This window comes from Zalophus californianus, chromosome 16 (genome assembly GCF_009762305.2).
Source record: "Zalophus californianus isolate mZalCal1 chromosome 16, mZalCal1.pri.v2, whole genome shotgun sequence".
Taxonomy (NCBI): domain Eukaryota; kingdom Metazoa; phylum Chordata; class Mammalia; order Carnivora; family Otariidae; genus Zalophus; species Zalophus californianus.
This window is the reverse complement of record NC_045610.1, coordinates 51,278,230-51,301,675: the sequence shown is the minus strand read 5'-3', so window position 1 is coordinate 51,301,675 and position 23,446 is coordinate 51,278,230. Positions and strand designations below refer to the sequence as shown.

The 23,446-nt window shown below is 37.5% G+C and overlaps 2 protein-coding genes across 6 annotated transcripts in view; both read left to right on the top strand.

The window, feature by feature from the left end:
• The window catches only part of ABCA9 (ATP binding cassette subfamily A member 9), a 66,937-nt gene that overhangs the window by 14,177 nt on the left and 29,314 nt on the right, over nt 1-23,446 (top strand). For 4 of the 5 annotated variants that reach the window (XR_003525314.2, XM_027626112.2, XM_027626113.2 and 1 more), the window contains 13 exons: nt 6,646-6,787; nt 7,030-7,215; nt 8,070-8,217; nt 8,625-8,793; nt 9,565-9,626; nt 10,392-10,502; nt 11,133-11,308; nt 11,537-11,656; nt 11,871-12,009; nt 12,636-12,726; nt 15,742-15,881; nt 18,620-18,739; nt 21,913-22,111. Coding sequence is in view for 4 of the 5 variants with exons in the window: in XM_027626112.2 (XP_027481913.1) it covers nt 6,646-6,787; nt 7,030-7,215; nt 8,070-8,217; nt 8,625-8,793; nt 9,565-9,626; nt 10,392-10,502; nt 11,133-11,308; nt 11,537-11,656; nt 11,871-12,009; nt 12,636-12,726; nt 15,742-15,881; nt 18,620-18,739; nt 21,913-22,111 (1,803 nt within the window). In the remaining variant the exon portion in view is untranslated. The remainder of the gene's footprint in view (nt 1-6,645; nt 6,788-7,029; nt 7,216-8,069; nt 8,218-8,624; nt 8,794-9,564; nt 9,627-10,391; nt 10,503-11,132; nt 11,309-11,536; nt 11,657-11,870; nt 12,010-12,635; nt 12,727-15,741; nt 15,882-18,619; nt 18,740-21,912; nt 22,112-23,446) is intronic. The other variant, XM_027626114.2, reaches the window with a different exon arrangement.
• LOC113939797 (UPF0462 protein C4orf33-like) lies at nt 19,639-20,238 on the top strand. Its single transcript, XM_035724666.1, has one exon. It carries the CDS (start codon nt 19,639-19,641, stop codon nt 20,236-20,238), a length of 600 nt encoding a protein of 199 aa, XP_035580559.1.

Below are 23,446 nucleotides of genomic sequence, written 5' to 3'. Positions count from 1 at the left end.
CAACTACTGGATCACGAAGGGAGAATTCAAGAGATAAATGATACCATAAAGCAAAACAATATTAGAATAACTGGGATCCCAGAAGAAGGGGGGGCAGAAGGTATATTGGAGCAAATTATAGTGGAGAACTTCCCTAATCTGGGGAAGGAAACAGGCATTCACGGAGGCCCAGAGAAACCTCCTCAAAAATCAATTAAAATAGGTCAACACCCCAACATATAATACTGAAACTTGCAAATCTCAGAGACAAAGAGAAAATCCTAAAAGCAGCTCAGGACAAGAAGTCCTTAACCTACAAGGGTGGAAACATTAGACTGGCAGCAGACCTATCCACAGAGACCTGGCAAACCAGAAAGGAGCGGCATCATATATTCAGGGTGCTAAATGTGAAAAATATGCAACCAAGAATACTTTATCCAGTTAGGATGTCATTCAAAATGGGAGAGATAAAAAGCTTCCAGGACAAACAGAAACTAAAAGAATTTGTGATCACTAAACCAGTCCTGCAAGAAATATTAAAAGGGATCCTTTAAGCAAAGAGAGAGCCCAAAAGTAACATAGACCAGAAAGGAACAGAGAGAGTATACAGAAACAGTGACTTTACAGGTAATTTAATGGCACTAAATTAATATCTTTCAATAATTACTCTGAATGTAAATGGGCTAAATGCCCCTATCAAAAGATACAGGGTATCAGATTGGATAAAAAAGCAAGACCCATCAATATGCTGTCTGCAAGAGACTCATTTTAGACCCAAAGACACCTGCAGATTGAAAGTGAGGAAGTGGAAAACCATTTATCATGCTAATGGACATCAAAAGAAAGCTGGGGTAGCAATCCTTGTATCAGACAACTTAGATTTTAAACCAAAGACTGTAATAAGAGATGAGGAAGAACACTATATCAAAATTAAAGGGTCTATCCAACAAGAAGATCTAACAATTGTAAATATTTATGTACCTAACATGGGAGCAGCCAATTATATAAAGCAATTAATAACAAAATTAAAGAAACACATCGATAATAATACAAAAATAGTAGGGGACTTTAACACTCCACTCACTGCAGTGGACAGATCATCTAAGCAGAAGATCAACCAGGAAACAATGGCTTTGAATGACATACTGGACCAGATGGACTTCACAGATATATTCAGAGCATTCCACCCAAAAGCAACAGAATACACATTCTCGAGTGCACATGGGACATTCTCCAGAATAGATCCCATACTGGGTCACAAATCAGGTCTCAACTGGTACCAAAAGATGGGGATCATTCCCTGCATAATTTTGGACCACAATGTTTGGAAACTGGAACTCAATCACAAGAGGGAATTTGGAAAGAACTCAAATTCATGCAGGCTAAAGAGCATCCTACTAAAGAATGAATCGGTCAACCAGGAAATTAAAGAAGAATTTAAAAAATTCATGGAAACAAATGAAAATGAAACATAACTGTTCAAAACCTTTGGGATGCAGCAAAGGCAGTCCTAAGAGGGAAGTATATAGTAATACAAGGCTTTCTCAAGAAACAAGAAAGGTCTCAAATACACAACCTAACCCTACACCTAAAGGAGCTAGAGAAAAAACAGCAAATAAAGCCTAAACCCAGCAGGAGAAGAGAAATAATAAAGATCAGAGCAGAAATCAATGAAATAGAAACCAAAAGAACAGTAGAACTGATCAACGAAACTAGGAGCTTGTTCTTTGAAAGAATTAACAAGATTGATAAACCCCTGGCCAGACTTATCAAAAAGAAAAGAGAAAGGACTCAAGTATATAAAATGATGAATGAAAGAAGAGAGATCATAACCGACACTGAAGAAATACAAACAATTATAAGAACATATTACAAGCAACTATATGCCAACAAATTAGGCAATCTGGAAGAAATAGAAGCATTCCTAGAAATGTATAAACTACCAAAACCGAACCAAGGAGAAATAGAAAACCTGAAAAGACCCATAACCAGCAAGGAAATTGAAGCAATAATCAAAAATCTCCCAACAAACAAGAGTCCAGGGCCAGATGGCTTCCCAGGGGAATTCTATAAAACATTTAAAGAATAATTAATACCTATTCTTCTGAAGCTGTTTCAAAAAATAGAAATGGAAGGAAAACTTCCAAACTCTATGAGGCCAGCATTATCTTGATCCTAAAACCTGACAAAGACCCCACCAAAAAGGAGAATTATAGACCAATATCCCTGATGAACATGGATGCAGAAATTCTCACCAAGATACAAATCAATAGGATCCAACAGTACATTAAAAGGATTATTCACCATTACCAGGTGGGATTTATTCCTAGGCTGCAAGGCAGGTTCAACATCTGCAAATCAATCAATGTGATACACTACTTTAATAAAAGAAAGGACAAGAACCATATGATCCTCTCAATAGATGCAGAAAAAGCACTTGACAAAGTACAGCACCCTTTCTTGATTAAAACTCTTCACAGTGTAGGAATAGAGGAAACATACCTCAATGTCATAAAAGTCGTTGGGCATCTGATTTGGCTCAGGTTGCGATCCCAGGGTCCTGGGATTGAGGCCCACATCAGGCTCCCTGCTCCGTGGGAAGCCTGCTTTTCCCTCTCCCACTCCCCCGCTTGTGTTCCCTCTCTCTCTGTGTCTCTCTCTGTCAAATAAATAAAATCTACACACACACACACACACAAAAATCCATATACAAAAAGCCCACAGTGAATATCAATGGGGAAAAACTGAGAGCTTTTCCCCTAAGGTCAGGAATATGACAGGGATGTCCACTCTCACCACTGTTGTTCAACATAATACTAGAAGTCCTAGCCTCAGCAGTCAGGCAATAAAAGGAAATAAAAGGCATCCAAATCAGCAAAGAAGAAGTCAAACTCTCACTCTTTTTGCAGATTACATGATACTCTATGTGGAAAACCCAAAAGACTCCACCCCCAAATTGCTAGAACTCATACAGGAACTCAGCAAAGTGGCAGGATATGAAATCAATGCACAGAAATCAGCTGCATTTCTATACACTAACAATGAGACAGAAGAAAGAGAAATTAAGGAGTTGATCCCATTTATAATTGCACCAAAAACCGTAAGATACCTAGGAATAAACCTAACCAAAGAGGCAAAGGATCTGTACTCAGAAAACTATAGAATACTCATGAAGGAAAATGAGGAAGACACAAAGAAATGGAAAAATGTTCCGTGCTCATGGATTGGAAAAACAAATATTGTTAAAATGTCTATGTTACCTAGAGCAAATTACACACTTAATGCAATCCCTATCAAAATACCAAAAACTTTTTTTCACAGAGCTGGAACAAGGAATCCTAAAATTTGTATGGAACCAGAAAAGACCCCGAATAGCCAAAGGAATGTTAAAAAAGAAAAGCAAACCTGGTGGCATCACAATTCCGTACTTCCAGCTCTATTACAAAGCTGTCATCCTCAAGACAGTATGGTACTGGCACAAAAACAGACACATAGAATGTCAATGGGACAGAATAGAGAGCCCAGAAATGGACCCTCAACTCTCTATGGTCAACTAATCTTCAACAAAGCGGGAAAGAATATCTGATGGAAAAAAGACCGTCTATTTAACAAATGGTGTTGGGAAAATTGGAAAACCACATGCAGAAAAATGAAACTGGAACATTTTCTTACACCACACACAAAAATAGACTCAAAATGGATGAAAGACCAAGATGTGAGATAGGAATCCATCAAAATCCTAGAGGAGAACACAGGCAGCAACCTCTTCGACGTCGGCCATGCAGACTTCTTGGTAGACACATCTCCAAAGGCAAGGGAAGCAAGGGCAAAAATGAACTATTTGGACTTCATCAAGATAAAAAGCTTTTGCACAGCAAAGGAAACAGTCAACAAAAGACAACCCACAGAATGGGAGAAGATATTTGCAAATGACAGATAAAGGGCTAGTATCCAAAATCTATAAAGAAATTAAACTCAATACTCAAAGAACAAATGATCCAATCAAGAAATGGGCAGAAGACATGAACAGACATTTTTCCAAAGAAGACATCCAAATGGCCAACAGACACATGAAAAAATGCTCAACATCACTCAGCATCAGGGAAATACAAATTAAGACCACAATGAAATACCACCTAACACCAGTCAGAATGGTTAAAATTAACAAGTCAGGAAACAACAGATGTTGGCAAGGATGTGGAGAAAGGGGAACCCTCTTACACTGTTGATGGGAATGCAAACTGGTGCAGCCACTCTGGAAAACAGTATGGAGATTCCTCAAAAAGTTGAAAATAGAGCTACCCTATGACCTAGGAATTGCACTACTGGGTATTTACCAAAGAGATACAAACGTAGTGATCCAAAGGGGCACCTGCACCCCAGTGTTTATAGCAGCGATGTCCACAACAGCCAAATTGTGGAAAAAGCCCAGATTTCCATCGACAGATGAATGGATAAGGAAGATGTGGTATATATACCATGGGATACTACTCAGCCAGAAAGGATGCGAGGAAGGAAGGAAGGAAGAAAAAGAAATCTTGCCATTTGCAATGACATGGATGGAACTAGAGGGTATTGTGCTAAGTGAAATAAGTCAGAAAAAGACAATTATCATATGATCTCACTCATATGTGGAATTTAAGAAACAAAACAGGGGATCATAGGAGAAGAGAGGAAAAAATAAAACAAGATGAAATCAGAGAGGGAGACAAACCATAAGAGACTCTTGATCATAGGAAACAAAGCTGAGGCTTTCTGGAGGAGAGTGGGGTGGGGGGAATGGGGTAACTGGGTGATGGACGTTAAGGAGGGCACGTGATGTAAAGAGCATTGGGTATTATATAAGACTGATGAATAACCTCTGAATGATCTCTACCTCTGAAACTAATAATACATTATATGTTAATTGAATTTAAACTTAAAAAAACAAATAATTAAAAAAGAAAAGGACATTAGGCACTGTTCAGTTGGGTAGGAAGACCCCACATTTTTAATGCTGCCAATTTAAACCAAATTTATTTTTTTTCCCCAGAAATATTCAAGTAACTGAGTGTAAAAGTGGAGAAAGTGGATTGCTGGTTTGATCTAGAATGGAAGTTTTCCTGGTTCTCTTTTTTTTTTAATTCTGGAGCTCAATACTGAAGAAAATTTTGCTCACTATATTTTTTTTTAAAAAATAGAAATCTACAGAGTCAGAGAAAAGTAAACAATATGATAAAAAGAAAGGAGAAACCAAATAAATCCAACAAGGGAAGGTTAAAAAAAAACAGGACTTTTCCTGTGTAAGAAAAGGCTGTAACATTCTATTGATACCGCATATGAATGAAATTAGAAGTTTATGGGACACAGAGAGATGAACAATCTCAGAGGAACAGAAGTGATTGAGCAAAGAGCATTGTTACAATTAGGCAAGACTTCCCAAAACATGAGGGCATTTAAACTTTGAAGTAAAGAAAGTTAAGTGTTCATCGTGGACTTGTTATAAACCAGTGGCCACATTAAACACATAACATACAATATTTTGTTTCATTCTCTTATTATTTTTCAATAGACAATAAGGAAATTTAAAGAGATTCTACCTCTCAGATCATATAGTTACAGTGCAGCACAGAAAACCTGAACCTATGTCTGTATGATTAGAAAGCTTGTTCTCTTTCCCCTATAAAGAACTTTCTTCCTGTTTCTTTGGCATTGATAGCAAGAAAAACATATCTGTGTATCCACCTGTCTTTCTGTATCTCTGTATTTCTAAGCCTGTGTATATCCGATCTATACCTAATCTATATCTGATTGTCTATATCAGGGGTTGGCAAACTATGGCCCTTTTTTGAACAATCTGCAAGCTAGGAATGGCTTTTATGAAAACACCTAAAAAAATCAAAAGAACAATAATATTTTTTATTAAATGATTTTATTTATTTATTTGACAGAGGGAGACATAGCAAGAGAGGGAACACAAGCAGGGGGAGTGAGAGAGGGAGAAGCAGGCTTCCCGCGGAGCAGGGAGCCCAATGCGGGGCTTGATCCCAGGACCCTGGGATCATGACCTGAGCCGAAGGCAGACGCTTAATGACTGAGCCACCCAGGCGCCCCAAAAGAACAATAATATTTTGTGGCACACAAAAGCATATGTGAAATTCAAACGTCAGTGTCTACAAATAAATTGTTATTGGAGCAAAGCCCCGTCATTTGAACATTATCCGTGCCCACAAAGGCAGACTTCAGTAGTTGCAAGAGACCGTATGGTCTGAAAAGCCTGGAAGATTTACTATCTGGCTCATCAGAGAAAAAGTTTGCTGATCCCTGCTTCATTGTCTGGTTTTTGTTCATGGTGTTTATACTTTACTGAAAGAAGAAGTCCAGAACGGACATGTAGGTCGTAGATGTTTTCCCAGAAAACTGTTCCCAGTTACCCTCATTATATGACTCAGTCTATTTCTTTGTTTTGCAATTAGTCACCTATTTTACCTGTGTACTTATTGTCTACCTTCCCCGGTAGCATATGAACTTTGGGGACAGAGAAGTTTTCTAATCTCTTAGCTCTTGATATAGGGTAATCCCTTTACTCTTGATATGGGGTAAGCTTCCCAAATCATTTGCAGAGTAAGTGCATAAATAAAGTGATAAAGTACCAGCCCTTGAACTGATGCTACGTTTCTGTGCTAGGCTCTCCTGGGGTTTGATGTATGCTGGTTTCATCTTTATTGTGGCTACTTTGATGGCTCTTATTGTAAAATCTGCCCAAGTTGTCGTCCTAACTGGCTTTGTGGTGGTGTTCACCCTCTTTCTCTTCTATGGCCTGTCTTTGGTGAGTTGGTAAATTTAATCTCTCTCTCTCTCTCTCTCAGAGAAACCAGTCATTTCTCACCAACTCTGGTCACACCTCTTCTGTTTCTGTTTGCAGTATATGAGTATTTGCATGAGACAGTATCTGGGGGTGGGGGTGGAGGATTGGATGTTATATATTTTTATATTATGAAATTCTTTTTATTATGCTACTGATGATTCTCAGAGAATTATATACTACCTGAAGTTTTTCTCTCCTCTCAGATAACTTTAGCTTTCCTGATGAGCGTGTTGATAAAGAAACCTTTCCTTACTGGATTGGTTGTCTTTCTCCTTACTGTCTTTTGGGGGAGTCTGGGATTCACTGCATTATACAGACATCTTCCTGCATTTTTGGAATGGACCTTATGTCTTCTTAGCCCTTTTGCTTTCACTACTGGAATGGCTGAGGTAAGAGTTAATATAACTATTTCATTTTTTACAGAACATTAAAAAATTCTCTCTGAGGAATTCATGCTCTATGTTCTAAGCATCAAAATTCTCATCCGCTTTTGTAAAGATGCACATCTAAGGTATCAGGTTTTTCATTTTTCTCTCTCAGCGTAACTGGCTTTATTTTAAGTCATTCATATAGGTTGATACTCCATTATCGATGTGGTTCAGCTTTTACTTTCAATGGGTTGTCCCAATGAACAATTAACTAATTTAGTGCACAGGAAACATGACCCTTAATATTATTGCAAGTATTTGTAAGCCAGGAATTCAATGGAAATAAATTTTTATTTTTAATTGGCCAGTTGTACATGAAATTGAACCTCTTCTCAGAAAATTTAATTCTAGGTGTGACATTGTAACTGTAAAATGCTATGAAAGGTTATGTTATGTATAAACTCATTGTATTTCACTATAATAAGAAATTATTCTTGTGACCACTGAAGTACTTTCAGCTTTTCATGTTCTTACTTTCAAATAGTATCCCCTTTCTAGAATGTCCCCTCTGCCCCCATCCTACACCTGATGAAATCCTTAGGCAACCCCTCCTTTGAGTTTTTACTTCCCAGAGGATTTGCCTACTTTTTCCCATGGGTCTCTAAGTCCTTAGTACCTACTTCCACTAACTTCCCAAATTGCTTTGTAGCTAGATGGATTCACTGCTATGTCTTCCAATAGATTGGAGCTCTGTGAAGACAGGAACTGTGTTTTATTTATCTTTTCAATCCCAGGGTTTAGCAGAGATAAGACAATAATAATTCTTAATACTCTATTTATCTTTTTAAAATTCAATGTATGTATCTTTTTTCCAGCTTATACATTTGGACTATGATGTGAATTCTAACATCCATTGGGATTCTTCAGACAACCCATACCTAATAATAGCTACTCTTTTCATGTTGGTTTTTGATGCTCTTCTGTATTTGGCTTTGACATTATATTTTGACAAAATTTTGCCCAGTAAGTAGTAACCTAATTGTCATTCAATGCAATTTCATTCCGTGCATTTCTATAAAATAACTGTCTACAACATATTGGGTATAAACTATCAAGCATTTTTTTCCCCCAAATTTCTAAAATGAGCCCAACGGTATTCTGCACTTTGCTTATAGAATCGCTTTCTAAGATCTCATTCTACCGCAATACTTTAAATTGTTTCTTTTTAAAAAGAGACGCTTGCAAGGGATGAAGGATAATTGTACTATTAGTGCTTATATTAGCGCTAGATGAAGAAAGCTAGTGCTTGGGACCGGATCTTAAGGGTGTCTAAATACTTCCCAAAGCAGTTGCCTTGACAAGCTGTCCTGAGGTCACTAATCCTTAAAGTGGTGACTGATGCAATGTTCAATTGCCTCCTGTTCGCGTAGCTGAATATGGACATCGACGTTCTCCTTGGTTTTTTCTGAAATCCTCTTTTTGGTTTCAACACCAAAGGGCTGATCATGTGGCCCTTGAGAATGAAATAGATTCAGATTCTTCATCCAACGACTCTTTTGAACCAGTGTCTCCAGAATTCCGCGGGAAAGAAGCCATCAGGTAATAAATAAATTACACAAATTGCAAAGGGAGAACAGGTCAGAGACCAGAGGTCTCTCCAGCAAAATACTGGTGTGACAAAGATTTCCAGGGTGCTTCTTTGTACCCACCTACGTCCAGGCCATTCCACTTGTGAAATGCCACCATTAATGTTAAAAGCACTTTGCTTTCCCACATTGTCAGCGTTTTTATTTACGAATATCTTATTGCAGAACGACAAACATCAGGGAATAAATAATCTTCATATTTCCATTTCTCTCATTTTCTTTTTGCTCTCTTTTTGGTGCTGTTTTCTCTCTGTGACTGCTGTCTTTACGACAGACACTGTCATCACGTCCCTCGTCATTCTTCTCCTTTTCTCTGTGATTTACTCTGTCTCTCTCCTCTTTGCTTCCTGATGAAGAATAGAAGGAAGAGGCAAGTGATGCAGAAAAGGGGAGATTGGCATCCAGAGAGATGGGAGGAAAACCTAAGTTAGGGTACTCATGCCATGCATGTCTTCCCTCTGAGATGATAGATGCGTGTTATTCAATGCTGATTGCTTTGTTTCCAAACAACTAGAAATCCCTAACTTCCCTGGGTCTTTGCTCAACCTTTGTTCATCATTCAATTTGCCATTGTTTCCTCAGGAAAGCCTTTCCCATCACCTGGGCCCGCGTGAGGGAAAGAGCTCCCAGAACTTTCTCACAACTCCAAAGACTTGAATTCTCAATCCTCTGTCTACTTCCACGGTGTCCTTAAAACATTTTCCTCTTTTTTTTTTTTTTTCAGAATAAGAAATCTTAGGAAAGAATATGGAAAAGGAAATCATGAAAAAGTAGAAGCCTTGAAAGGTAATGAGCTAACATCATATTTACGGCTGTTTGATTTGGTGACTATGCCTCATTGTTGTACTGTCTTCGTGGGGATAAAGAACTGATATATTCCAGACACCACAATTCTCCTTCATTTCAACACATTGCGTTTCCTTCTGAGTGAATGTAGAAACATAGAACAATTTTAGAAAGTCAGGGTGTGCCATCGATACCTTACAGGTTTGAAAGATGTATGGCTGCATCATGAAGTTCTTTATTTTCAACTCGTCACACTCCCTAATCCTAATAAATGATCTTTATTATAGTCAGCCTATTTGTAATGACAAAACTGCCCTTATCCAAAAAATTGTTAATCACATAATAATATAATCATGACAATGCTATAGCTTTAAAGTTTGTATCATAGGAGATACAATTTTAAAGGGAAGGATTTGGGGATGGATTTTATTTTGAATATTGCTAGCCAAATATACACATGCTATAAGAAATTATAAAAGTTTTGGAGAATGTGGGGCACCTGAGTGGCTTAGTTGGTGAAGTGTTGGACTCTTGATTTTGGCTCAAGTCATGAGCTCAGGGTCCTGAGATCGAGCCCCACATCGGGTTCCACACGCTGCATGGAGTCTGCTTGAGATTCTCTCTCTTCCTCTCCCTCTGCCCCTCCCCCTGCTCTGCTCTCACTCTCTAAATAAAAAAATAAAATCTTGAAAAAAAATTTTTTTTTGGAGAATGTAAAGTTAACATGTAGGCTCTGAGTGGAATTTCTTTTTGTAATAATGCCAGGTCTGGTATTTGACATATATGAAGGCCAGATCACTGCCCTCCTTGGTCACAGTGGAGCTGGGAAAACGACCCTGTTAAACATGCTCAGTGGACTGTCCATCCCAACATCAGGTGAGGAGATAATTAGAGGCAAGAACATGGGCAAATAAATTAACTCTGCATTTTATTAATTAGTTTTATTGGTTAATTTCAGTAGTTAGTAGTTTCATTAACTCCTAGTCACCCTCAGGTACTTAAGACACAAGTTTCACAAGTTTCTTCAAGTTATTCTTTTAATAGATGTATGTTCTGTTTATTTAGGAAAATCTTGGTGGTTTAAATATTTCAAGATAAGTAGCTTTATGAATAGTCACTCCAACTGGTTCAGATAAATTGTGAACATTACATTTTTAGTCAATAGTGTATTCCTTATAGATCCTGTATGCTTAAAAGACTTTAGTGTTTGGAGGCACCTGGGTGGCTCAGTCGTTAAGCATCTGCCTTCGGCTCAGGTCATGATCCCAGGGTCCTGGGATCGAGCCCTGCATCAGGCTCCCTGCTCAGCGGGAAGCCTGCCTCTCCCTCTCCCACTCCCCCTGCTTGTGTTCCCTCTCTTGCTGTCTCTGTCAAAAAAAAATAAATAAAATCTTAAAAAAAAAAAAAGACCCTAGTGTTTGACACCCATTGTTTTTCACTTTAAAACATCTTAAATGAACCATGGCATGTTATCCTGTTGCTAACTGTCAACTTTTCTGCTTCTAGGTTCAGTCACAATCTATAATCACACCCTTTCGGAAATGACTGACTCCAAAACCGTTAGCAAGCTCACTGGAGTCTGTCCACAATCCAATGTGCAATTTGGCTTCCTCACTGTGAAAGAAAATCTCAGGCTCTTCGCTAAAATAAAGGGGATTCAGCCACATGAAATGGAACAAGAGGTAGAGGAACATATTAGATGTCACACAACCGCGAACATGAAATCATTTATCTAGAAAGTTCTAAATGTATTTGTGTTATTTCTGCATGGTGCATCATCGAAAGGGCAAAAAGGCCCTTGGCAACGAACAGCAAAAGGATTGTGTTTTTAAAACAAACATGCTGGGTTTTGGACTAAACATCCTTTTCTCTTCTCTTCTCTCCTCTTCTTTTCTTTCTTTTTTGGTTAGATACAACAAGTTTTAAGGGACTTGGAGATGGAAAATATTCAAGATATTCTTGCTCAAAATTTAAGCGGTGGACAAAAAAGGAAACTAACTTTTGGGATTGCCATTTTAGGAAATCCTCAGGTAAGTCGAGCCCTAATTATTGGTGAATGAGCTTGAGGACTGTGGAACTAGTGTATTCCATCCGACTGCATTTGCAAATGGTAAATATAAAAGAATTGTTCAAGTGAAAAATTAAGTAGTAAGATATTTCTCCCAAACACTTTTACACATATATTGCTTTTAAAAAAAATTTACCTGAAAGTGGAAAATGATTTTATGTTTCCCTACTGTTCAGGTTTTGCTATTGGACGAACCAACTGCTGGATCAGATCCTCTTTCAAGGCACTGTGTATGGAACCTCCTAAAAGAGAGGAAATCTGATAGAGTCATTCTCTTCAGTACCCAGTTCATGGATGAGGCTGACATCCTGGCTGGTGAACTTTTTTTTTAGATTCCACATATAAGTGAGATCATAGAGTATTTGTCTTTCTCTTTCTCTGATTTATCTCACTTAGCCTAATGCCTTCAAGTTCCATGATGTCCTTTCATGGTGGTTCTCGGTTTTCTCTCATGTGTCTTAGTGAGAAATTAGGGACATGAGTGAAATATGTGTAGATAAGTTCCAACACACCTGCTGTGGGTGTATGTGTGACTTTCATGAAGACAGGAGATTCTTGCTGTTGTTCATTTGAAAGTCTGCATCTCCATGTACATTGTCCCACAGATGTATTCTGATCCTATCGCAAAGCAATTCATTGGTTGTAAATGTATAGCATACTCTCAAATGTATATTATGTTTTATTCAGTAGGAATGTCAGTTGGCTTGAAACAGATCCTCCCATTGTATGATAATTTTTCTCAACATACTAGAGAACAAACTAACATATCATTTAAGTTATTGGATAACAAAGAAATTGGCTTACATACGACCAGAATTAGAATGCAAATATTTTAGTGGGTCATGCTCCTAAAATGCATTATTTGTTAATGGATTTGTTCTTTTATAAACAGTGAGAGGATAACCTCTTGATACAATGCTTTGTTTTTCTTTTCTGCTTAGATAGGAAGGTGTTTATATCCAATGGGAGGCTGAAGTGTGCGGGCTCTTCTCTATTCCTGAAGAAGAAATGGGGCATCGGCTACCATTTGAGGTACCACCTGTGCTGTTGGAGACATATTAGAACATGTTGCAGACAAGAGATCTCAGTATTAGTATGTGAAAGTAGGCTACAAAATTATTAAGATCCTTTCAAGAGCGCTGTGTTAAAACAACTGATCTCTTTCTTAGCTAGAACGAAGGGCAGGTAGGACTGTAGACATGGAGACTACAAGGATGATTAAGCTCAGTTTAAACAACATTTTTGGAAAATATTTTCACAACACATTGTTTGCAAAGAGAATTTTAGTGACATTCCATCCCTCTCTCAACATTTTTCCAATGCTTCTTTTTGTTCATCGTGACAATTTCAAGTCTCCTCTCTGTTTCTGACTTCATCTTCTCCCTTCTTTTCTATCTTCTCTTCTTGATAGTAATTAATATCATTATTAATTATTATTATTATTATTAAGTAATGTCTATCACTTATTCCATATTGGCTATGCTCTAGGTTCTTGCTAAGATATTTACATATGGGATACTCATATAATCATATTTAATGCTTCAGATAACTGTAAGAAGATGTTATTTTCAGCCTCTGACGTGTCAGGGAGTTTTAGTAATATACCCAATTTCACATTACTTAAAGTGGTAGAATCTTTGGGCCAAGATTACAGGTGTGATATGAATCTCTCCCTATACTTCCTGCTAAAATATTAGTATTTCTTTTTTTTTAAAGATTTATTTATTTATTTTAGAGAGAGAATGAGAGAGAGAGAGAGAGAGAGCATGAAAGGGGGGAGGGTCAGAGGGAGAAGCAGACTCCCTGCTGAGCAGGAAGCCTGATGCAGGACTCGATCCTGGGACTCCAGGATCCTGACCTCAGCCAAAGGCAGACACTTAACCAGGGGCCCAATCTTAGTGTTTCTTAAAAAATAATTTAAGGCACTTCATCCTCAGAGGTTAAATGTATTCCATACATTATTTACTGAGGGTTTAATCTGATCAAATCTACCATTCCATCATAATTGCTTGGTACAATCTAATTGAATCAATACCTTCCAACTAAAATGGACCCCTCACTGTTTTCTAAGTATGTTCTGTGGTTTAGTTGTCTTCTCTCTGCTGGAGGTAGGACGTCTGTTGGACATGTCTTCTTCCAACCCATTTTAGCCAAGTTCAAGTCTTATCCATTCTTGAAAGTCTTTTTTGAATATTTTCTCCTTAATAAGCCTCCTCTTTTCTGGAACCCGGGCAGCACTATTTTGAATTGTTGCCTCAGGCAACTTAATTAACCAGTCTTTGATCCTCAGTAATTTCATTTATATAATAGCAGTAGTAATACCCACATTGCTTAATTGACTTAACTTCCCTCTTCCTCACTTCTTCTATAACATGCCCCTTTATATTACTGCTATGTTCCAAGCTCCCCTAGGGAAAGTTCTCTATTCTTTCTGTTTGGGATCCTGGATCATGCATTGCACAGGGCCTTGTAAACACAGAATAGTTTTATCTAAAATTGATTTTTTAGGTTTGTGTCATCAAAGTGATGTCCTCATCATTTGATAGCCTCAGTAAATTTCAGTGGATGTGACTAATAATGGTGCTTCTAAAATTTGATGATTCCATGAAGAACTTGACATGTTCTCACCAAGAAGACAGATCAGCTTTGACTTGAATAAATTTTGGACAATAAAAATGATAAAATCGGCTAACATATATTGAAGGTTTACTTAGTGCAAGGCTCTGTGTGATCACATGCATAGTTTATATTAATCTGCCTTTTGAAATTCTTTGAGAGCTGAGTATTAGAACACTGATTGGAATTTTAATGGAAATTTGATACTGGAAGACCTTAAGCCTGAGTTCTGGAATGTGGATCTGTGGGACATTAGGACCATGTTCTTTTTTTTTTTTATTTTTTTTTATTGTTTTGTTAATCCCCATACATTACATCATTAGTTTTTGATGTAGTGTTCCATGATTCATTGTTTGTGCATAACACCCAGTGCTCCATGCAGAACGTGCCCTCTTTAATACCCATCACCAGGCTAACCCATCCCCCTACCCTCCTCCCCTCTAGAACCCTCAGTTTGTTTTTCAGAGTCCATCATCTCTCATGGTCCGTCTCCCCCTCCGACTTACTCCCCTTCATTCTTCCCCTCCTGCTATCTTCTTCTTTTTCTTTTTTCTTAACATATGTTGCATTATTTGTTTCAGAAGTACAGATCTGTGATTCAACAGTCTTGCACACTTCACAGCGCTCACCATAGCACATACCTACCCAATGTCTATCACCCAGCCACCCCATCCCTCCCACCCCCCGCCACTCCAGCAACACTCCGTTTGTTTCCTGAGATTAAGAATTCCTCATATCAGTGAGGTCATATGATACATGTCTTTCTCTGATTGACTTATTTCACTCAGCATAACACCCTCCAGTTCCATCCACGTCGTTGCAAATGGCAAGATCTCATTCCTTTTGATGGCTGCATAATATTACATTGTGTATATATACCACCTCTTCTTTAGCCATTCATCTGTCGATGGACATCTTGGCTCCTTCCACACTTTGGCTATGGTGGACATTGCTGCTATAAACATTGGGGTGCACATACCCCTTAGGATCCCTACATTTGTATCTTTAGGACCATATTCTTAGTGACTCTATCAAGTTACCCCTGTGTCTGTGTTCACCATGTTCAAGTCTTAGTTTTTGCAAAACCCATACTTTACTGCAAAGGGGAAATTCAAAGCTGAGCTTTTGGATAGATGGAGACAAAATCAGGCATTTCCTCTACCTCACTTCAGCCAACATCTAGCTGAATATATCTTTCCTCCAAATAATAATCCCTGAGTTATTATCCCTTATACTAGTGCCTCTAGATTATATAGTTTAGACTATATTAATGTGGACTATCTTTGGACTATTTATTTTTAAGTCTTGCTTCTTCCATTATATATATATATTTTGTCTCATAAATATTAATGAAGTGACAAACATACTACAGTTGTTTGTAGAGATGGTTTTGGATAAAAATAGCATTAACATGCTCTTTTTAAATGTTAGTTTGCATCTGAATGAAATGTGTGATCCAGACAATATAACATCACTTGTTAAACAGCACATCCCTGATGCCAAATTAACAGCACAAAGTGAAGAAAAGCTCATATATATTTTGCCTTTGGAGAGGACAAACAAATTTCCAGGTAACAGAACATAGAGACCACAGAATGATTTATAACATTGTTACTAATGATAATGGTGGCCTCAAGAATGATCGATGACATTTTTATTCTTGCTAAGCGCATGGCACTGTGCATAATCCTTTAATATTCCCCAAAGTTACTGCTAATATTAGCCCCTGATATTATCCCCAGATCACTTATGAGGAAACTGAGGCAAAAGATGCTAAATATGCTTCAAGTGGCAATCTGGGCAGTTAAGAGGTACAGGACCACATCAAGCTAAAATTAAGAATATTTGGGACATTGGTTTCAGGAATGAATGAGAGAACCTGGTCCGGGCAAGGAGGGGTCTGTGAAAACAGCATAGAGTGTTAAATGGGAGCGAAGGGAATGGTACGCTGCCACATGTAGATGGTTTTATTATAAACACCGTGACATGATGTTATAATCTAAGTAACCAAATAGTAATTATGATCAACCTGTATGTTGCCAAACATTCTAAGCTCACAGCTTTGCCGCAAATACGGAAGCCTGGAGGCTCATTGCCTCCAGGCTTTTCTACCCGGTCTCCCAATATGATTTCATTTGCCAAGAGTTTTGAGGTAGGTTGCATTAAAAAAAGAAAAAAAAAGTATAACCGTAGAATGTGTTTATTTTGAGTTCAAGGAATTTGCTAGCTTTTAATGGAGGATAATGGCTCTGGAGCTGCCTGCTTGAATCAATAAGCCTGCCATAATCATGGTTCATAAGGAAATAGAGTACTAGACAGTAGGGTGTGGTGATTGAAAGCTGGGATACTAGAGCCAGCCTGGGTAGGTTCAAATCCCAGCAGGGCTGTTAGGAGCTCCATTATCCTGGACAGGTTATATTACTTTTCTGTACTTCAATTTCCCTATTTGTAACAAGGGAATAATGAGAGTACTAACTTTATAGGATTCTCATGAGGATTAAATGATTTAGTATATTTAAATATATTATTAAAATATTAAAAATAAGCACGGCACCTGGACTCATACCTGACATAGAAGCTATGGTATTTCTCCAAGTCTAAGACAGCCTCAGCTCTAGGATGTGCTACCAAGAAAGAAACAGACAATGACAGACCAGCATTTGTGATACATTCTCATTTCAAATATGGTAAAAGATGATGAAATGTATTATCTTAGAATCAGTGATCACTGCAGTCTTAGATGTGTATACCATGTCTTTGATATACATGACCTATGGAAGCAGAAACCTTTATGAAACCCACAAAACAAAGTGTTACCTGATTATTTGTTAAATGCATTTCAAAAGGGAATGCGCAATTTAAAGAAAGACTGAAAAAGAACCAACACTTAGAAATCATGACTACATCTCTATATTTATCTAACATACCCTTAAGATAGATACCTTTAATTTCTCCCAATATTTGAATTAGTTTCTCCTTTATTCTACTTCACATTTTCCTGAACTTCCCCCAAACTATTCCCAGTATCTTAAAAAACAAAACAAACAAACAAAAACCCGCCAAATGACCTACTAATTCCTATAAAGACCTACCTTCTTTTTAAAAATTTTTTTGCAGCATGATGTCCCTTTTAATTTTTTATTTAAATTCAATTAATTAACATATAGTGTATAATTAGTTTCAGAGGTAGAGTTCGGTGATTCATCAGTTGCATATAACACCCAGTGCTCATTCTATCAAGTGCCCTCCTTAATGCCCGTCACCCAGTTACCCAATCCCCCCAACCTCCCTCCCCTCCAGCAACCCTAAGTGTGTTTCCTATAGTTAAGAGTCTCTTTTGGTTTGTCTCTCAAGACCTACCTTCTTTGAAGTCTCTTCATACCGTGGTCAGAAGCTGAAAAAGAGAGATAGAGTAAATGCAAAGTTACATACATACTTTATCCTTTCCTTTAACTTATATATTTCTCTAAACTAGGGAAGATTGTGCAGCACCTAATTATTTCTATAAACATTAGTTATTTTGCATTTGTTATTTTACTGCCTACTAGTTATTCCCAAGAGCATTCTTCTCTCAGTTTTTAGAATAATATTCCTGAATTAACAAGGTTTTAGAATTTAGTATTTCCTACCTTAGTCAGTTGGGGGTGCTATAACACATACCATAGGCTGGGGGGCTTACAAACAGCAGACTGATTTTTGATGGTTCTGTAGGCTGGGAAGTCCAAGATCTGGGTTCCAGCACCTTGGGGTTCTAGTGAATTACCTCTTTGGGGTTGCAGAGTGCAGACTTCTTGTATTCCCATTTGGCAAGGAGCAGGGAGAGGAAGCCAGCTTTCTTGTGACTCTTTCAAAGGCATTAATCCCATTAATCAAAGCTCCACCCTCAGGACTTCATCTAATCCTAATTACCTCCCAAAGCCCCTACCTCCTAATACCTCACACCTGGAGGGTAAGGTTTCAACATACGGATTTATGGGAGACCGCAAGCATTCAGTTCATTTATTACACTGCCCATTATCAAACAGAATTAATTTTTAAAAAACAGAATAAATAAAACATAATATTTCTTAAAGAACTCTACATATGTAGCTTTCCAAGAATGAAACATAGATGATTACAATTTTATAGTCAAGACATGGACACACACTGTATAGATTATTTTAGAAATAAGGGAATGTCTATATCATAGCTTTGTTTCTTATGAATGCTTTTCACCTATCACACATGTTCCCTATTGTTGAAAAATATAGTTACTATCAATCTCTTTACAAATTATATTCTTCTAATGCATTTTTGCGACTACTTTTAGATCTTTACAGGGATCTTGACAGATGCTCTAACCAGGGCGTTGAGAATTACGGTGTTTCCATGACAACTTTGAATGAAGTGTTCTTGAAATTAGAAGGAAAATCAGCTATTGATGAATCAGGTAAAAAAAAAGAAAGAAGAAACTTCAATTTTATCTTTCTGTAGAATATTCTATCTTGAAAATATACTTTGAATGATGAGACTGTATGCTTTTGGAGGTGCTCTGATTCAGTCTGGTCTTGGGAAAACTTAGAGCAGAGAAGCTATGTATTTCTATCTCCTTCTTCCCTTTTCTCCCAATGCTGGCCCCCCCTCTTAAATTCCTTATTTTGGACTATGCATTTTACTAAGGGTATGGGACAGTGTACAAGACTAGGTCCTCATGGAGTAGACAATAAATACATAATGTAAGTGCTATAGAGAGAAGGAAATTAAAATTGTATCTTGACAGTTAACTTTTCTTGTAACATTTTGAGGCTATTGTTCCAGTATCTTCAGGGTTACATTGTTGTTATTGGAAGATTTGCTGTGGGTATAATTGCCATTCCTTGGAAAGTCCTCTCTACTTGATCTAAGATAATTCCTTGTTTCTGGATTACTCTCATCCTACTTGGTTTACTCTTTTCTATGTTCTTTTTTCCCCCCATTTTCTATTTTTTTTATTGATTGAGTGGGTTTTTAAAAAATACCTCTTTCCCTCTTTTATCCACTTTTGAAGTTATATACTTGTGGTTATGCTTAACTTTTAATATACATGTACTATAGCTTTCTCAAAGTCTAGGGCTGATCAGTTTCTCTAGGCTTGTCTTCCAAAAGAGGTAGTTTTTTTCTTGTTTTCAACCATGGCTACATGAAAAAATATTATATCTACCAATTTTATATCCTTGGAAGGCGATAGGGAGGGTCCTATATATATATACCAACTCTTCCACCTTAGTCAGAAATACCGAGAGTTTCAGTCACCTCCCCAGAAAGCTGCGAACTGAGTGTAGCGTGGAAAAGAGCCTACCGGATCTTCAGATGGATTTTAAAATTGAACACACTTGGGATGGTTTTCCAGTGAAGCATGAGCCAGTATTTGTCCGGCTGAATCCAGGTGATGGAAGGGTGATGGTGGAAGTTAGTGCTCCATTTTTCAGTGATCCTCCAGCCCCACTTGGAGAACCAGGAAAACCTTACAATGAACTCTGGGATTATAAAGTTGTGGAAACATTTTTCTCGAATGACATAACTGGACAGTATTTAGAAGTTGAACTTTGTCCTCATGGACAACATTTGGTGCCCTTACTCTCTGGAAGAAGAAATGTGTGGAAAAAAGAACTTGCTCTGTCATACAAAGTGTCTAGAGGAGAGACAAAATGGAAAGGCAGAGCTTATCTTCCTTGGAGTTATTTTCCACCAAATGTGACAAAATTCAATTCATTTGCAATTCATGGATCAAAAGATAAAAGAAACTATGAAGCTCTTTACCTTGTGCCTCAACATGAACTGCAACAAGGACAAAAACCTGATTTTCATCGTCTGGAATACTTCAGGCCTTTCAGTTTTAATACACTGCTTGGAGAAGAATGGAAACAACCGGAATCAGAGCTGTGGTTAACAGAGAAACCTGATGCATAGGAGTATAGTAGATGATCATATCAGTCATTTCTTCTCTGTATCTTTTAAGATTCAATACAATCCCAGTTAAAAATCCCAGAAGGCTTTTTTGGGGAAAGAGAGAAAGAGACATTAGACTTCACCAAAATCAAAACTTTCTGTTCATCAAAAGCTTCCATTAAAAAAGTGAAGAAGCAAGCCACAGATTGGAATAAAATATTCAAAATATCCATATGTGACAAAGAACCTCTTACCCAGAATATATGAAGAACTCCTACAAACCAGTAATAAAAGGAGAAGCCAGTTAAGGACACTTCACAGAAAAAAAAATATACAAAAGGCCAATAAGTATATAGAAAGTCAACAAGACTTATCATCAAGGAAATGCAAATTAAAGCCACAAGATACCACTAAATGACTAAAATTACAAAATATACACACTGGTTAAATGGTTAAAACTGAAAAAGACTGACAATATCAAGCAATAATGGGAATGTAGAGTACCTAGAACTTTCATACACTATGGATAGGAATGTAATATATGGTACAACCACTTTGGAAAACTGGAAATTTCTGAAGTTAAATACACACCTACTCTGTGTTTCAGCAGTTTCATTCTTAGGTATATACTCAAGAGAAATGAATGTTTATGGCAGCTTTATTCATAACACAAAACTATAAACAATCAAGTTTCTATCCACAGGAGAATGGATAGACAAACTGCAATATAGTCAGACAGTGGAATAACACTTAAGAAAACAAATGGACTACGGGTACATGCAATAACCTACATAAATCTCAAAAGCATCACATTGAGCAAAATAAACCAGGTACAACATTCCTCATAACCGTCTATATGAAGGCCAATTATAGGCCAAACTAGGCTGTAGTGATGCATCTCAGAACAGTGATTGCTCTGGGTGAGGGCAGGGGATTAAAATTAGTTGGAAAAGGGACATGAGGGAATTTGGCGGTGGGGGGGGAGTAGTTGGAATGTTTTATATCTTGATCTGGCTGACAGTTACTGCATACATTTATCAACATTCCCCAAGCTGTATATTTAAGATTTGTGATTTTACTATATGTAAATTATACCTTAATAAAATATTGTTATAAAATTAAAAAAAAGAAATACCGATAGTTTATCTTTTGCAATGAGTAGATTTTTCTAGGCTAAAAATGGGTTCCTTTTCATTGATTTCCCTAGAATAAATTAAGCCCTTAAAGCTATAGACACAAACCTTTTTAAAAAGAAAATACAAGGGCGCCTGGGTGGCTCAGATGGTTTAGCGTCTGCCTTCGGCTCAGGTCGTGATCCCAGGACTCTGGGATCGAGTCCCGCGTCGGGCTCCTTGCTCCTTGGGAGCCTGCTTCTCCCTCTGCTTCTCTCTCTCTCTCTCCCTCTGTCTCTCATGAATAAATAAATAAAATCTTTAAAAAAAAAAAAAGAAAATACAAGATTTCTTTCATTATTTCATAAGTTTTTCTTCTTGTATTATGTCATTTTTTTTTTTTTTTTTGCTTTGTTTCCTTTTCTTTGGTAGTTACTCTCATAATGCCATGAATTTGTTTATTAGCATCTTTGCCCAAGATTCTCTATTCTGACACCTTCTGGTGAAAAGATGGTCATAGAACAATCTAAGTAATGCACATCTAAAATGACACATTATAAATTATTGATTTTATGTTTTATAGATGCTGGAATTTGGGGAGAGTTACAAAGTAATAGGACAAAAGATACAGGAAGCCTTGTTGAGCTGGAACAAGTTTTGTCTTCCTTTAAGGAAACAAAGAAATCAATCAGCGGCATGGCTCTCTGGAGACAGCAACTCTGTGCAATAGCAAAAGTTCGCTTCCTCAAGTTAAAGAATGAAAAAAAAACTCTGTTGACCATGTGAGTACTCAAGTGTTTCAGATATGTTGGGTTAGTGATCTCAAAATAAATTCAAGGGGAAAAAAACAAAAACAAACAAATAAACAAACAAACAAAACACAAAAAAACCCTCTGAGATAAATTCCAGCAATTGTATGTGGTCTTTTTTTAACACAGAAAACAATTTCTAATTGCTTTGGTGGGTATGTAATTAAACCCGGTAGTTTGGGCTTTTTCTCTTAATTTCACACAGAATCTGCTCTTATCCAAGGGTTGAAATCGTTTTTCTGAAGCATGGAAGTTAGCACTTGGGTCCCATCCCCAGGACTTCCTCTTTGCCCAAATAGCCCTGTGCCAGGCTGTATCTGACCCATCCACTCTCTGGAACCTGCTTTATGGTTCACACATTTCCCTATAGCTTCGGGCTGTTCATTGAGTAATACCTCCTTGCAAAAATCCTGCTCTCCAGCCAGGAATCATTCATTAAAAAATATTTGTTAGCACTTCTGCATAACACTCTATGTTAAATATCTGTAACACTTATCAAAATAAATCAGACATGAGATTTGGCTCTTGAAGGTGATTAGAAGTACACTAAAAACCATAGCATAAGATTAGACAATATTGTCAATCAGAGCATTCAGTATGTGAAAGATTATGTTCCAATATGGGCATCAGAAAAATCGTTTTGTATGAGGGAGAAATGGAGTCTGGTGTAGGAAAATATAACAGTTAGTCAAGGAAAGAAAGGAAGATGGAAATTCAGGCAGAGGGGACAATACTGAGTATGGAGATACATGAAAACTCAGAAGAGCTATTATCAATTTGAGTTAATTACAACATAAAGTATACAGAAAAGTAAAAAATAATTTTGATAACGTATCACATACAGCTGAAGAGTTTGGGCTTTATGACTAGTAAGGAAGTATTGAAGTTTTATTTTTTATTTGAAAAGATGATTGACATAATTAGAACAGATTGCCAGGGGGGACACCTGGGTGGCTCAGTCAGTTGGGCGTCTGACTCTAGATTTCAGCTCATGTCATGATCCCAGGGTAGTGAGATCCAGCCCTGTGTCAGAGTCTGCACTCAGCAGGGAGTCAGCTTGGGGATTTCTCTTCCTCTCTCCCTCTGCCCCTCCCCCCACTTGCGCTCACTCTTACTCTCTCTGTAAAATAAAAAATACAATAAAATAAACAGATTGCCAAATTGCCCTTAACTGGGCAACGGTGCAAAAATGGCTCAGAAATAGTAGACTCTGGAGACAAGGAAAACAGTCATTGAGGACAATACTGAAAGAGGTCAGGAGAGAGACAATTAAGGTCCAAACTTGAAAAGTGGAAGAGAAAAGTTTTT